This window comes from Sciurus vulgaris (genome assembly GCF_902686455.1).
Source record: "Sciurus vulgaris genome assembly, chromosome: 4".
Lineage (NCBI taxonomy): Eukaryota > Metazoa > Chordata > Mammalia > Rodentia > Sciuridae > Sciurus > Sciurus vulgaris.
This window is the reverse complement of record NC_136464.1, coordinates 8,886,661-8,902,839: the sequence shown is the minus strand read 5'-3', so window position 1 is coordinate 8,902,839 and position 16,179 is coordinate 8,886,661. Positions and strand designations below refer to the sequence as shown.

Here is a 16,179-nt window from a genome sequence, read left to right as displayed (position 1 = left end):
CCGCCCTCCACTCTCCGCCCGCAGATTTGGAGCGCGCTTCCGGAGCCGCACAGCAGAGCGCATGCGTCCCACGGCTTGCCGGTATCGACCCACAGAGACGAGAAGCGGCGCCTCCAGGGTTTGCCCCGAGACAGCCGGAAGTCGCTGTGCGTCCTTCCCTCCACTCTGCGCCGACCGAAACTCCAGCCCTGCCAGAGAGGTTCCGGGGCTGGCTGTGGCTGGAGGGCGGCGGAATGGAGACCCGGACCCAGGGACGCGGGACTGACCCGGCCGCCTCACGCTGGCCTCTTCCTGGAGCGCGGCGAGCGGGGCCCTGGCCCAGAGCCTCCTCCTCACCCGGGCTGGCGTCGGCGCCCTGGACCTCGACTGGGAGGAGCTGCTGGCGCCGCCTGCTCCGGGGTGCGCCGGGCCGCCGGGTCCCGGGTCGTGGCGCTCGGCGACAGCCACGCTCCCTGGGAGACAGCGGGGGACGCGGGCGGGGAGCGGCGGGGAGCGGCGGGGCGCCGCGGGGCGGGAGGCCGGGGAGCGCAGGCAGGCGCATCCGCCTCGCCCGCTTGGGAATGGGGCCGCTCCTGGCCGCCCGGACGGCGCACAAGTCGCCGGGAGAGCCGCGTTGCCGGCGTGCGCAGACCCAGCCTGTGGGTTGGACGGGCTGGAGTCGGTAGCGGGTCGGGCAGGAGAGGAGAGGGATGGCGGGCCGTGGGCCAGGCCCGGTCCCTGAGCGCTGCCGTTCCGAGGCCCCTGCGTTGCGGGAAGGCGCGCGGGCTTCGAGGGGCGCCAGGCGGGTGGCGAGCGCGCAGCGAACCGGAGCGTCACGTCTGCACCCGCCTTGTCCTCAGCCAGGACCTGGTGCGCCTGAGCGGGACCCCCGACCCCCGAGGCGGAGCCCCCTGCTTCCTCGACCTGAGCTGCGACCCCGAGCGGGGGTGAAGAGGTCCTCGCGCTGGCCATCCTGAGCTCGGCGAGAAACATGGAGGTGTACGCGGGAGAGGAGTACTGCGGCACCGGCAGGGGCAGGCGCGCCTGCTGCGTCGGCCACGGCAGGTGCGAGGCGCGCGCGCCGGCGCTGCCCTCTGAACCGGGCGTTGCTCACGGCCTGGCGCTGATGCCCAGACCCGAGGGAGAGCACGAAACCTGCCAGTAGGCGGGCACGGTGTCGCCTGGACGCCTCTCCCAGGCAGGCCGATCAGCCTGGTTGTTTTTCGTAGAGATGTGGAAATTTAGGGCTGGGTCAGTGGAAGTGAGGGGTAGGTCACAGCTCGTTAGTGGAAGGGTTTAGAGGAGGAGCCCTGGGGAGTGTTCCTAGTCTCTCCTTCACTCAGCGGCTGGCTTCCCGATGTTCCTGAAATTAATGAATCCATCAGTCTGGAACCCGAGCACAGTCTTCCTCTAGGAAGCCCCATTCAAGTGCAGCCTCGTTAATAACCTGTAAAAAACTTAAGCTCTGTGCCCCCAGCTCCCAGCAGAATTCTGCTGCATTTAAAAAAACATGAACCGAAATTCTGAAACTGTTCTATGTCCTGTGCAAGTTGAGCATAATAGGTGTGTTTATTGAGGTTAGAATATGTGTGGCCTGTGCGCCGTGACTCAACGTGTGTTACTCCTTCAGTTCTCATCGTCTACCGTAAGTGGCCCAGTGTGGTCCTTAAGGCAATGCAGTGCATTCAGGAGCCCCAGCTCCCTGTGCCTCACCAGGAAAACTTGAGTCTCAGGATTGGGTATGGCCTGGAAACATTTATTTTTTAATTATAACTATTAAAAAGCAGGGATTTAACTAAAAAATATTTTTTTAATTTTAGTGAACATGAAAAGATTATTTTATACAAAAAATATCTAAAATTGGAATCTTCCCCACATGCTTGTAAAATAAAGGTAAAGCCGTCACCCAACTTTATTTCAATTTATCTATTTTTGTTCTATATGTAATTATCTTCTGTATTGTCCCTAGTTTTATTAAGAAATAATTAGTCCTTTATTGTCCCTAGTTTTACTAAGAAATAGTAAGTATGTAAAAGAAAATTACTTTCCTAAAATATTTTTTATCCTTTATAACATTGAATTTTTTAAAACTGTCACCAGTTAAGCTATGGAAAACATTTTGTTAATATAGTAGTGCTCTATTTCAAAGTTTGGGAAATTTAGGTAAAACTTTTTTTTAATCTTTCTGCAAATCTGTGTTGCCAAAACAATTACAAACAAAACTTTGACCCCCTGAATCAAGAAGAATGTAGTGAGAGAAATTTCAGAGAAGAAACCAAGAAGTTAAAGGTTTGGGACTATTGCTTCAGCAATAAGATATTGTTAAGGTGAACATTAGTGGTGACATCAAGTCTAGAACAGTGGGAATACACAACCAGAATATTAACTCAGGCTTTGTTACTGTCACACCAGCTTGAGGAAGCTAACTTCATCTGTTTTGGACCCACTTCAGGAGTAAATTTAGGGGACTGATGAAAGAAAACTCTTGGGTATTTTTTGACTCTGAAATTCTATACTTATTATCACTTATAGGAGATTGTGAGACTTAGTTTTAGAAAAAGAAAAATAAGTGATTTTCATAGCAGGTAGAGAACTCACAGAACTCATGAAAGTGGTTTATTCATACTGTGAATATTTGAATGTCCATTGATGCTACATGGGCATTTAGGAATTACCAATAGTGAAAGAAATACCTGCCCTCATGTTGTTTATGTTCTACTGGAGCAAGACAGTAATAAGCAGACTCATTGAGTGAAATAGATGCTATATGTGATGGTGAGGAAGTGTGTGGGGATTACAAAGCAGAAGGGGGAGAACTGGTTGGGAGATAAAATATAAATTTAATGGCTATTTCCTGGATTAGGACTTACATCTTTGGTTACACACTTAGTTTTTAGAGCATAGTTCTACATTTACCTGTTGACACTTGGGTTTGTGTGTGTCATTCTGGTGAATATTTTTTTTTGTAACTGTTGTATGGAATGTAGGGGTTGTTCATTCATTGAACCTCTGGGGTTATATATGAAAACTGTTTCTGGGGCAGTAGCATATGAAGGTAAAAATGAAAGTTTACCTGATACAGATTTTTGAGCACTTCCTCTGTGGTAGAATCTAGACATTTTTACACATAAGCCATATCTCATTTTTCTGCTGACTCAAGTTTTAGCATTTGCCAGGGTCACATAGGTTGTTGAGAAGCAGAGTCATAATGTAAACCCAGGTGTGTCTGATCCAAAGCTGTTCCCTTTCATTTCACTACTCTGTTCTGTGGACCACACATGAAGTGTCTTTTGGTTTAGAAACATGGACAACATAAGACACTGGAGTATAGCCCAAGGGTGGAGCCCATGCCGTGCGTGTCTGAAGCCCTAGGTTCCACCCTCAACACTGCAAAAAAGGGACTACTGGGTGGAACCAGAGGAGTTAGGCCGCAAGCTGATTCTAACATTTCCTTACAGTTCTGATCCTAAAAGACTGAATCGTATCTGGGATGTTAGTAAGCACTGCTTGGGCTTCTAGACAACGATATTTGCATTAAATAATATTATACCAAATTGTGGTATATTAAGGTCTCAGATTGTTTATTTTTAATTCCTTAAATTAAGTAAAACTTTAAACTTATCAAACTTATGTGTATTGTTTGTTTGAAAAGGATTTCTGTATTTAAATAGTTGATCTGAGCCTTATGTTAAAATGGAAATTTTTCTATGACTATTTTAAAGACAACTTAAAAACATACTTGAGATTAATTTTAGATTCTTGAATATTTCACTCGATTTGGTAATACTAGGAAGTGACTTTAAATTATTGTTTTTAATACCATTATTTCCTGGACCTTTTTGTTTCATAATAGTTGCTGTCCTTTGGTGAAAAGCTGTGCGTGTTCATCAGTAAAGTCGTCGTATATGTGAGACCAGCTTTAGCAAATTCTTCACCAAGCTCTCCTGCTCTAGGATCAAGGATAGACCTTGACAAAGTCCAAACCATAATGGAGTCCATGGGGTCAAAGTTATCACCTGGAGCTCAGCAGTTGATGAATATGGTTAGATTTCAGCAGCAGGTAAGTAGAAATGTTTATCTTTCCACATAGTAAAAATTTCAAAATGATGGCCTTTTATAAGGAAGTGCGGTATATTAAAATAATTTTTTTTTTCTTTTTCTGTGATACTGGGGATTGAACCCAGGGACTGATGCATACTAGGCAAGCACTCTACCACTGGGCTACATTCCTGGCCCTTCTTATTTTATTTTAGACAGGGTTTTGCTTAGTTGTCTAGGCTGTCCTTGAACTTGCAATTTTTTTTGTCTCAGCCTCCAAAGTAGCTGGGATTACAGGTGTGTGCCACTGCACTCAGCTAAATTTTTAATTCTTATTATTGATTTAACTGTCATCTGTTCATAGTTTGCAAAAGTCACAGTTTGTTGACTTACCCTCCTATAAAAAGTTTTGACTGAAGAACTTCACAATTTTTCAGGAATTCATTCACCCATCATTCAGCAAGTATTTATTAAGCAACTTTGGTGAGTTACATGCTGGTTTGAGCACTTTCTAAGGTGTAAAAATGATCAATTTGTCTGTAGCCTGTTTCTAAGGATTTTTGGTCCAGATCATGTAAGTGGTGTCATACAGAAATAAATTAGGTTTTCTCTGATGACTGAGTGAACCCTCCTTTGGCCTAAAGCAATGTTGTTTAATGTTAAAATTTTGGAAATATAATCCATCTTGTTCTAGGAATATTTTAAGATTCATTTAAAACTTGCATTCCATAGGTCAAGAAAAATTGACAAAAGGCTAACATTTCTCTATAAAGAGCCTTTTCCAAGTGAATTTCAATAAAATAAGTTGGATGGGTACTTGCTATTACAGTTGCTGCTGCCTCCAATTCCCTGGCCCTCATTATCCCCTTTCCTGCTTTATTTTTCCCTAAAGTATTTATCACCATCTACATCCCATGATATATTTCTTTCTTCCCTTTCCTCCTCCTTCCCTTCTTTCCTTCCTTCCTTTCTGGTAGTCTCTCCCTACTATCTGAAGATTCTAAGAGGTAAGAGATTTTAATTTGTTCACTACTATATTTCTCATACCTCAAGTGGAGCTTAGCACACAAATTTCTGGTAAACATTTATTGATAAATGAATGTACATCTAACTTGGTCTTGGAATAATTTTTAGAATGTCAAGATGAATATATGAACTGAGTTTCTTTAGCTAATCTTGATAATTACTTGTTCAGCCCTTCTTTGAAAAACTGAAGAGCAATAAGTATAGGATGATAAACCCTGATAAAAACCTGTAGTAAGCATTCTACACTTTGAATTTAAGAGGTCCATATGCCCTCACATAGACAGTTCAGTTAGAGGCCCTTTTGTCTTTCTTCAATGGAAAAATTGAAAAGCCTCATAGGGAGATAGTACACTTTCTCTTCAAGATAAAATCTTCTCAGGAAAGAATAACACAGAAGCAATTTAGTCATAGTACCAATATGGAACTTTGTGTGTGTGTGTCTGTGTGTGTGTGCATGCACGCGCTAGGAATTGAACCCAAGACCTCACACATGACAGGCAAGTGCTCTACCATTGAGCCACATCCCTAGGCCTGTAACTCTTATTAAGGAGGAAATTCTTAAACACAGCTAAGTGGTAGCTCATTTAGTTATTGAAAATGTCACAAATGTATCCATAAAATATCCAGCTTTAAATAGTGCAATAGCATACAGCCTCCTTGAAAAACTCATTGCAAAAGATAGGACCAGGTGAAAATGAATAGCTTACCATATGTTGAAAGTTGGGGAAAGACATAATTGAGTTCTAAGAAAATGATCAATTATTGTAATTCAATTGAGAGTATCATTCTTATTGTCGTAAATCATTGTCATAATTTGCGGAGGAATTTGTAGTTAAAGTATTAAAATACATCACTTCAATTTTACTCTGCATGTTAGTATTTATTTTAATAATTTCTTCAGAAAGAACTTTAACTCTTGTCTGTGGAGTTAGGTTGCTTGGATTTTATGTGCTGGTTCTGCCACTTACCAGCTGGTTACCTTGGCCAGGGACCTCTTGACTGTCTCTCTTCACCCTCAATATTGAATAGTAATGACTGCTTCCTGAGGATGTTTTGAGGATAAATGAAGGAATGCACAGTGCCCGACTCCCAGTCAGGGCTGCAGAAGTTAACTGTCGGGCCAGGGTTGCAGCTCAGTTGGTGGAGCACTTGCCTAGCACATGTGAGGCACTGGGTTCGATCCCCAGCACCAAATAAAAAACACCTAAATACATAAAATAAAGGTATTGTGTCCATCTGCAACTAAAATATATTTAAAAAATAACAAAGGTATCGTGTCCATCTACAACTAAAAATATTTTTTAAAAGTCAGCTGTCGTTTTAATCTTGACATCTACCTGCTTCCTTGGCTTAGAACCGCGTTCCCCTTGGAGAGCAGCTTCAGTCCGTTTTGGGAACTGCCGGGTACAAGCACATGGCTGCGCTCCAGCCGTCGTCCACCTCGGGAGCCCTGGACAAGTCATCCTCCACACCTTTCCCGTCCAGAACTGGATTGACCTCTGCAAACGGGACTGAAAACGTGCAGACTTTCACCGATGAAAGCACAAGGCCACCGGGGGCGGGAAGGACCCCCAACCGTGACGCGTGTAAGACTGCGCCGCAGAACCGGTTCTTTCTTGAAAATGCTCTTAAAAATGCAGTATCTTCTTTCTCACCGAAGAAAGCAAGTGACAGCTCACTGCCCAGCTCTGAGTTGCTGCCCTTTCTCCAGAATTTATGCAGTCAAGTCAACCATCTCCGAGTGGGACATGATGCCAAGTGGCAGGAAAACGTCTCCAAGCCCCGGGAAGGCATTGTCGGTGTTGCGTGAGTATTTTATCTAAGACCAGTGTGGCTTGGAGCCGGCGGGTGAGAGAATCAGATGAAGGGAAACGGGTTCGTCTCAATGAAATCTGTTTCCAGAGAAAAATCTTAGCAGTTTTTACATTTCTCCGTGAACCCCTTGTGGGCAGTATGTGTTCTGCAGAGCGGAATGGGTGGCTTTGACAGAAGTGCCTGTGACTGAAGGTGCTGCACAGTTCCCGGGCCTCGAGGGGAAGGGTGTGCAGCAGCACTGTGAGCTGGGGCGGGAAGTTAGCTGCATGAGTGGAGAGGCGCTGAGGGAATCATGATCTTTCCATTGTTTTTATTTTTATTTATGTTTATATTATTTTCTGGCTGGGTATGTTAAGCTTGTCGTTGCTTTGTAGATTATATTTGGTCTAGGTTAACTTTGGAATAATCAAAAACTCTTTTACAAGTTTTTATGCCCTGGTCTCTTAATCCCTTATCTTTACAACATGTTTGATTAAGTGGCTAAGACTAGTATGTTCTTAATCCTTTTCACAACTTAGTGTGTCAAAATAGTGTTCTAGGTTGAAATTCAGGACTTTGGTCATAGTTTGTTTATTTATTGCTTAATCTCTCTTTGCTTAGAATTTTCATCTAAAAATGAGGTAGTTATATTAGTTTTTAACTAAACACCACTAACCACCAGCAGGATCAAATTGTCATTTATAGAAGACTGTCAACTGTAGCAGAATACACTCTTTTATTTTTATTTTTATTTTTATTTTTATTTTGAAGATTCACAGAGATAAATTATATAAATTATTGATGAATCTTAAAGGAAACCTAACCAAATTTAAGAGGATTGGACCATAGAAAGTACTTTCACTGTCTATAGAAGACAAGAAATCATATCAATAATAGAAAGACAAGACATTTAGATTTACTAAACACTTATAGATTAAACAACAAATGTAAATCTATGATTCATGAAGTCTCAACAGAAAATTTTTTTTTAGAAATACATGAAAATACAATAGATCAAATTTGTGTGGTTGAGCTAAAGATGTTTGGTAAGGATATATATAGTACTATATGCTTGCATTTGTAAAGAGCAGAGTTTTCAAATCAAGAGCATGAAACTGCAGCTACGTAGTAAAAATGAAGCAGATAATCTGAATAATCTTATAACCAGTAAAGAAATTGAATTTGTCTTTTAAAAGCCAAGCAAAACAAAACCAAAGCATGCAGAAAGAAAGAAATGACAAAGAATGGAAATCTATTTAATTTTAAAAAAATCAATTAAAATGTCAGTAATACTGACAAATTTTCTAGCAAGACTGGCAAATAAGAGAGATGACACAAATCACCAGTATGAGGAAAGTAATGGGAACTATTATTAAAGGCCCTAAAGCCCTTATAAAGATAAGGGAATAGTATAACAATTTGCTCATTGATTTGACAACTAAGAAGAAATGAGTTAATTCCTCAAAAACACAAAATTACCAAACTCAATCAACATGAAATAAATAACAGAATGCCTCTATGGCCACTAAGTATTGAATCTGTAATTGGAGAGATCATGAAAAGGAAATATCCTGTCCCAAATTCTTCCACTGAAGAATTCTGACAAACATTTAAAGAACACCACTTTATACACTTTCCAAAAAAATAGGAGAGGAGGAAGACTTCCCACACATTTCATGAAGCCAGTATTACCCCGATACCCCAACTAACTTACCACCAAAGAAATAAGAACATAAAAATGCATGTAAAACATGTCTATAACATAATTATACATATAATTCTGACAAAACACAGAGGATCTGTGGACTGAAAATTGTAAAATACTGATGAAAGAAGACCTAAAGAAATGGAGCAATATACTGTTAATGGATTGAAAACTCAACAGTAATGTCAATTTTCTCCTAATTGATATATATTTTTAGCACAGTTCCTATCAAGAGTTTAACAAGAATTTTTTGTAAATATGAATGAGATGATTCTGAAATTTGGAAGCAGAAAATTCTAAGTGCTAGAATTAATAGTGCTAGAATTTTTTTTTTTTTTTAAGAATAAAGGAGAGAAATAACTATTGGATTTCAAGAATCTGGTATTTGGTATGATGGCTAGACACAGATGAATAGACTAGAACAGAAAGCACAGAAATACGGCTCTATATAAGTAAACCAATTGATTTTCTACCAAGTTTCAAAAGTCATTCAATGGAGGGATGATAATCTTTTAGCATGTGGTGCTGGAACAACTGAATATTCACAGGCCAAAAAATGAACGATGATGTAAATGTATGTTATATGAAAATTAACACACAGTAGAGCATAGACTAAAATGTTAAAGTATAAAACTGTAAAACCTTTTTAATATATGAGAGTAATTTTTAAGGACCTAGGAAAATAGTTCTTAGATGTCACCATCATTCATAATTAGATGTCATGCTTGACGTTAGATGTCAAGCATGATTCATAAAATGAATAATTGGTATGTACAATCCATTCAATATTTACAAATTTTACATGTGAAAGACTCTGGTAAGAGGAGTAATATAGACTGGGAGAAAATATTCGTAAGTCAAGAATCCAACAAATGCCTTGTATCTAAAATATATGAAGAATTTGCAATCTTGTTTTTAAACAATACCAACTAACTAGAACATAAATAAAAGATATGAAGAATTATCAGGAAGATGGATATATAAGTAGCAAATAAGCCCAGGAAAAGATGATCAATTGACTTCATTGCTATTAGGGAATGCATATTAAAACCACAAGGTATTTCTGTATGCCTGTTTGAATGCCTAAAATTTAAAATTAAAAACAATACCAAATGCTGACAAGAATAAAGAGAAGCTAGATCTCATACATTGCTGGGAATTAATGGTACAACCACCCTAAAAAAATATCTGGGCAGTTTCTTAACAACTAAACACATAATTATGATACAACCTATCAGGCATCATCCTAGGCATTTATCCCTGAGAAATGAAAATATGTGGCAACATAAAAAGCTGTACACAATTGTTCATAGGAGCTTTATTTGTAATAGTGCCAATCAATCAAAATATCTCATGGGGGTGAATGGTTACACCGATATCATGAACAACAACTTAAATGGCTCGGCAGGGCATTATGCCAAGATCAAACTTTTTGGTGTTTACCCTCTTAAAAATAATTGAGGACTCTAAAAATCTTTTAGTTTGCAGCTATATAAAATATATGTTTTAACAATAACAGTTAAACCTTTACATAGCAACATAAGTGTTTATAAAAATAGCCAAACTTTTTAAAAAGTTTAACAAGAATAACGTTTTAGATTTATGCAACTCTGAAGAGCTTTTGGCCACATTCTCATGGATGTTACACTATAGCATATGTAATAAGACATAGCTAGTATAGAACAGCACGAATACGGATAATAGTTAATCTATGAAAATGCACTTCTTTATACAGTAAATCTACTACCTGAGGAAATTATAAAGAGAATTCACAGCTTTGATTTTTTTTTTTTTTTTTAGTCATCAGAGCAATGATATACATTGTGTAGACTCTGGAAAATGCCCACTGCATATTCATGAGAGAATGAGGATGAAAAAGTCAAATAACATCTTAACTATTAATATAAAGTACTTTTACCTCATTGAACCCCTGAAGGAATTATGGAAACCCTGAGCATTGTGGATTTTAGAAATTGGTGCGCTTTTGATTCTATTATTTTTGTGTGTTCATCCTAGTTAAATTCATAAACATATTCAGATCAGATTAGCAAAGAACCTTCTAGTATTTTAGTAAAGTTGTTTGCATTTAAGAGGAAAAAGCTGTATGATAAGAGGGTTGCTTGGAAAAGGTATTTTAAAAAAATTGGGCAAAATCAGTTTTATTTGGAACTCATAATTTTAAAGGCCATTCCCAAAGACTTGTTTTTAAGGATGGGTATTCACTTTTATGTTCCCACTTCAATTGAATACTTAAGAAGAAGAAGTAAGGAGTAAGTGTTGGGCATTCAGGGCTGCTGTGTCACCTGTTGCCTATGTGTTTGGTCACAGTGCAACTGTGGACACAAGTTCAGCCATGTTCATTGACTGCTGGTTGCACAGCTTTCTTGTTTTGTTGTAATAGTTGGGAAAATTGATAGACTTCTTAAAACTTTATTTTAGAATGGAAGAACAGCCTATTTGCTCCTACTTGGAGAAGATTCTCTCTAAAAATATGGAACTGATGGAAAAGAAACTTGTGGACTACATTGATCAGCGAATACATCAACTCCAGGAGCACATAGATGACAAGGTGGCCTTGTTGATGGACTTCCTGCAAAATCCCAACTCCCCGCCCACTGGGCTGCCTCTGAGACATTGTGACTCTGGAGAAAGACTTTCCAATGGAGAAAGATAAGCTCTCAGCGTATAGTGGCCTGCATATATTTATTACCTATTTATTACAAAACCCAAACCTAAAACATTTATGAAAGCCAAGTATTTGATGTCCTGTGAAGGCTCATCGGCTGACATAAAGTGACCTCAGTGTTTTTACTGCCCTTGTTACTGTGAATCCAGTACTGTACACAAAGAGTTAACACCGAAGTCAGAAGTTATTCTTGTTTGCAATGTTTTTCACTTACAGATTTTTTGTATGCTTGGTGTTGTGTTTAAATGCTTATGAATTTCTAATGCAGTTCATTGGTTTGTATTGTATATGCGTTCTGTTGAATTGAATTTTTTTTATTTATGTAGACACCTTATTTTATAGTCTTAGGAATATGAAAAATAGTGTTTAGAGTATTTGATATTCTTTTCTTTATCTAATTGTTCTTGGAATATTGGATATTTATAACCTTTAATTCAAGTCACCAATTTACATTTTGTGTTGTTTATTTAAGGTAATGAATCGAACACCATGTTTGATATGTGGAAAATTAGTTTACACATGGAAAATTAGTTTACACCAAGGCTGTTAGTACTGTTTGTTTTATTATAAGGTAGCTATATATAGGAAAGTATAAAATCAGAACCAGCCTATTCCTTTTTAAGATTACTACTTTGGCTTTGATGTTTGACATAAAATGGGAGCATTCATCTCATTTGGTCTTAGTAGCCCCAGACAATAAAAGGAAGTCTTTCTTTTCTTAAACTGATACAGGTTCTTCTCCCCAGAGTCCTTCCTGGCACATTTAATGTGTGACATACTGAGAATCTGCATTGAAGTATTAAGACATATGAATAAAGGAGGTTACATACTCTAGCAAACTTAATCTTCAGAATTTATAACTTGTATACATGTTGAAGGGTGATGTATTTGCAGCTAAAAATAAATGCATCTACTCTGGAAGCTGCTTGTCTTAAGCAAATAGAACTCTCGTCTTGAACTAATTTTATTTTAAATTGTTTCATGTTTTAGAAAAAGGTTATTTCATACTCATTTATTATTTTGGCAAATTTGTTCTCTAAAATGAGGGCTAATTTACATACGGCATATTCATTTTTATTTTCACAAAGGTGACACAATATATTAAACACAGTGACCATAGTCTCAAGGATTTGCATATCATTTTTGCTAGTCCTTTATTGACCATTATTTATGGGACAATCAGAACATATAGTTGTAAGGTAGCATTTCCTTATCATTGAGAATTAATCTGTCTCCAGGCTAAACTCAGGAGTGCAGTCTTACAGCTTCTGGTAGTTTGGGCCTATTCATTGATTCATAGAATGCCTCACTGGAATGCAGCCACGATCGTGGATTCTGAGCAAGGACCATGAATGAAAATGGAACAGACAGTTGAAAGACCAAGTCTGAGTTCTTTCTGCATGTATTTGATGGTGAAATACTGTAACTGAGAAGGAAGATTTTAAAAAGTAATAATTGGCAATATGAATGTCACATATGTATGAAATTCTGGGGGTTTTATGTATTTATTAAGATTTAAAACAAAACCAGTACAACAGTGGAACTTATTGAATTAGTCAGTATGTTAAAATCAGACAAAATACCCATAAAAGTATTTCTATTTCACATGGCTGATTTGAGTTTTATTTTCTAATGTGTAATAGTAAATTTGTGAACTTAAAGTAGTATAGTCAAAGAGCTTATGCAGCATCATTAATAGTATTTTCCACAGCTCTCAAAATATGTTTGATCAATAATGTTTCTTCCCCTGAAATTTAAAAACAAAAGATTCTTTTCAACCATGTATGTCATTTCTGTAATGAGGTTCATTCACAAATTTTCAAATTTAAAGATGTATTATGCAAGACTTTGTCAATGTATTTTTAAAGGTTACTGAATTTGATTTTTTTGTTTTCTTTTATAAGACGACTTTTTAAAAGAGCAGCTTTAAGTTCATGGCAAAATTGAGAGGAAGGTATAGAGATTTCCCATCTATATTCACTCTAACACATGGATACCCAACCTCCCCCTCAATACCTGCCCAGCACCAGAGTGGTACATTTGTTAACAAGGGTAGAACCTACACTGACATCATTATCACATGACCACAGTCCATATTTCACAGAGGAGTCACTCTTGGTCTTCCACGTCTATAGATTTGGATTAATGTACGATGACACGTGTCCACCATTTAAGTATCATACAGCATAGTTCCACTGCTCTCAGAATCCTCTCTGCTCCACTTGTTCATCCTTCCCGCTCCTAACTCCTAGCAACCACTGAACTTTTTTTTTTCTTTTTCTTTTTTTCTTTTTTTTTTTTTGGTGCTGGGGATTGCACTTGACCACTGAACCACATTTCCAATCCTTTATTTTTTATTTTGAGACAGATTCTCACTAAATTGTGTAGGGCCTTGCTAAATTGCTGGGGCTGGCTTTGAACTTGCAATCATCAGGATTTCAGGTGTGCACTACCACGCCTGGCTAAACTTCTACTGTCTCCATAGTGTTGCCTTCTCTAAAATGTTATGTAGTTGGAATCATGCAGCTTGTAGCCTTTTCAGATGGGTTTCTTTGAATTAGCAAAATGCACTTGCATTTCCTCCCCATCTTTTCATGGCTTCATTTCTTTGTTTTCACTGTATAAGTTTTTTAATAAATCAGAATTGTAATCTTTCATAGTGCAGGCAAATAATATAAGGATCACAGGACTTTTATACTATTATCATTTCCAGCCAATAAATAAATTATTATAAGTTTTTACTTAATTGTGGCTTATCCTTAAAAGCAAAACAAGCTTATCAAGCTTGATACATTCAATACCAGGTGCTTGGATCAGGTGAATAAAATAATTCAAAGTAGCCAATAGTTATCATTTGCATTCCTTTACTACATCCTTGCCCCATGCAATCTCTTTGATCTTTCAAATTAGCAGATTGTACTGTAGTAAGGTAATACTCCATTTTAAAAATAACTTTTTCCAAATAAGCTTTCGTGTGTGACATTGGTTTATTTTATTACACATTTAGGTATTAAAATACATCACCTTAAGAGAGATCCAAGGTGGTGGACTAGAGGGAGGCTGCATTCCTTGTCGCTCCTTAACTCAAGTTTCAAGCAGAGGATATCTGTTTCTCTGTGAGGCAGTCTTTGCTGCTTATCGATCCCCTGCTGTTTACCCCATTTGTCTCCTGCAATAATCTGCAGTCTGCCAGTATATCAACTACTTTTTCAGTGTAGATTGCTCACTGACTGGCACCAATCATCCGTCATTTGCCCGTTTGCCTGCCTCTTGCCTCCCCATCGCCTGCCTTTCACCTATTCATCACCCACCGCTCGAGGTCCACCTGCTGATCATCTACCTGTAGCCTGCAGACCAACCACAGACTGCCAGTGGATCACCAGCTGCCTGCTGCTGCCTGGAAGTCCACTGTCACAGTACCTGCAGGTTTGGTTACACGTGGCTGCTGCCATTTTGAGACAACAGCCAGGACCTGCAGGACCCCCAGCCAGACTGATGGAGTCCTGTCTCCAGGACCCCTCAACCAGACTGACCACACCCTGCCTACAGGACCCCTGGCCAACCACGCCCACACCCCGAGCTGCAGCTCCCCATTTGCCAACACATTTGGAAGCCATTTGGCCATCTTGGATTATCCTGGAAGCGGAAGTTCCCATCTTTAGGTGGGGCAAATCCCATCCTGAGATGCCTACTGGAGACTGGAAACTCATTGTTAGGTACCTCCCATGCCTCAGGCTGCTGAAGACTGGGGGGTTTGAATAGTATATGACTGTTATGGTATAGTTTTTCTTTTTCTCCTTTTTGAAATTTTTTAAGATTTTATTTCTTTATTTTTCTTGCTCTATTTTCCTCTTTATTACCTGTTTTCTCAGAGTCTCTTTCTCCCTTTTCTCATGCTAACAACCAACTTCTTTTGATATACTTTCACTCTTCCTCAGATCTAGAACTTCTATATACTCTTTTCTTATCCCATTAACAGTTATATCCTACACCCCTCCCCATCCTCTTTGTCCTCCATTAGAAACTGCAGACCTTATTGCAAATCTGTTTGTTATACTGTAGATAATAATTGAACATATCCTTTCTGTTTATTATGACAATATTGTTAACGTCTTCATAGGGGCTATTTGGTTTAGGGCTGCATATTATCTGTACTGGGTACTGCTAATATTTATCTCCCCCTTAAAGAAGAGGTTTTGGAAACCTATAGGGTCACTATAAGCCTATAGGGGGGAAACTGTAATACCCCAGATCTGCACTGCTAGAGGGAAAGATACATGAACAACATGAGAAAACAAGGGAAGAAACCTAGATTCTGTATTAATAGAATTCAGTGATAGCATGGTAGAAGAAATGTCAGAAAAGGAATTCAGAATATACATAATTAAAATGATTCATGAGATCAAGGACCTCGGAATCAGACCAGAGACCCTTCATCTTATAGAAGAAAAAATAGGTCCAAATCTTCAATATGTCGACTTAGGATCAGATTTCCTTAACAGGACTCCCATAGCACAAGAAATAAAAGCAAGAATCAATAACTGGGATACATTAAAACTAAAAAGCTTTTTCTCAGCAAAGGAAACTATCAGCACTGTGAAGAAAGAACCTACAGAGTGGGAGAAATTCTTTGCACTCATACTTCAGATAAAGCACTAATTTCCAGAATATATAAAGAACTCAAAAAACTCTACACCAAGAATACAAATAATCCAATCAACAGATGGGCTAAGGAAATGAGCAGACACTTCACAGAAGAAGATGTACAAGCAATCAACAGATACATGAAAAAATGTTCAACATCTCTAGTAATAAGAGAAATGCAAATCAAAACTACCCTAAGATTCTATCTCACCCCAATTAGAATGGCAATTATCAAGAATACAAGCAACAATAGGTGTTGGTGAGGACGTGGGGAAAAAAGTACACTCATACTTTGCTGGTGGGGTTG

The 16,179-nt window shown here is 39.0% G+C and overlaps 1 protein-coding gene across 1 annotated transcript; it reads left to right on the top strand.

Annotated features, from left to right (window-relative positions):
- The first annotated feature begins 218 nt into the window (after positions 1–218).
- Positions 219–12,837, top strand: LOC306658759 (ATPase PAAT-like). Its single transcript, XM_079135984.1, is given in 9 exon segments — positions 219–251; positions 253–276; positions 278–399; positions 840–921; positions 923–1,044; positions 1,800–1,872; positions 3,833–4,039; positions 6,398–6,849; positions 10,982–12,837. Coding segments are annotated over 9 exon segments (1,335 nt in total). The 5' UTR covers positions 219–233; the 3' UTR covers positions 11,217–12,837.
- The last annotated feature ends 3,342 nt before the right edge of the window (positions 12,838–16,179 follow it).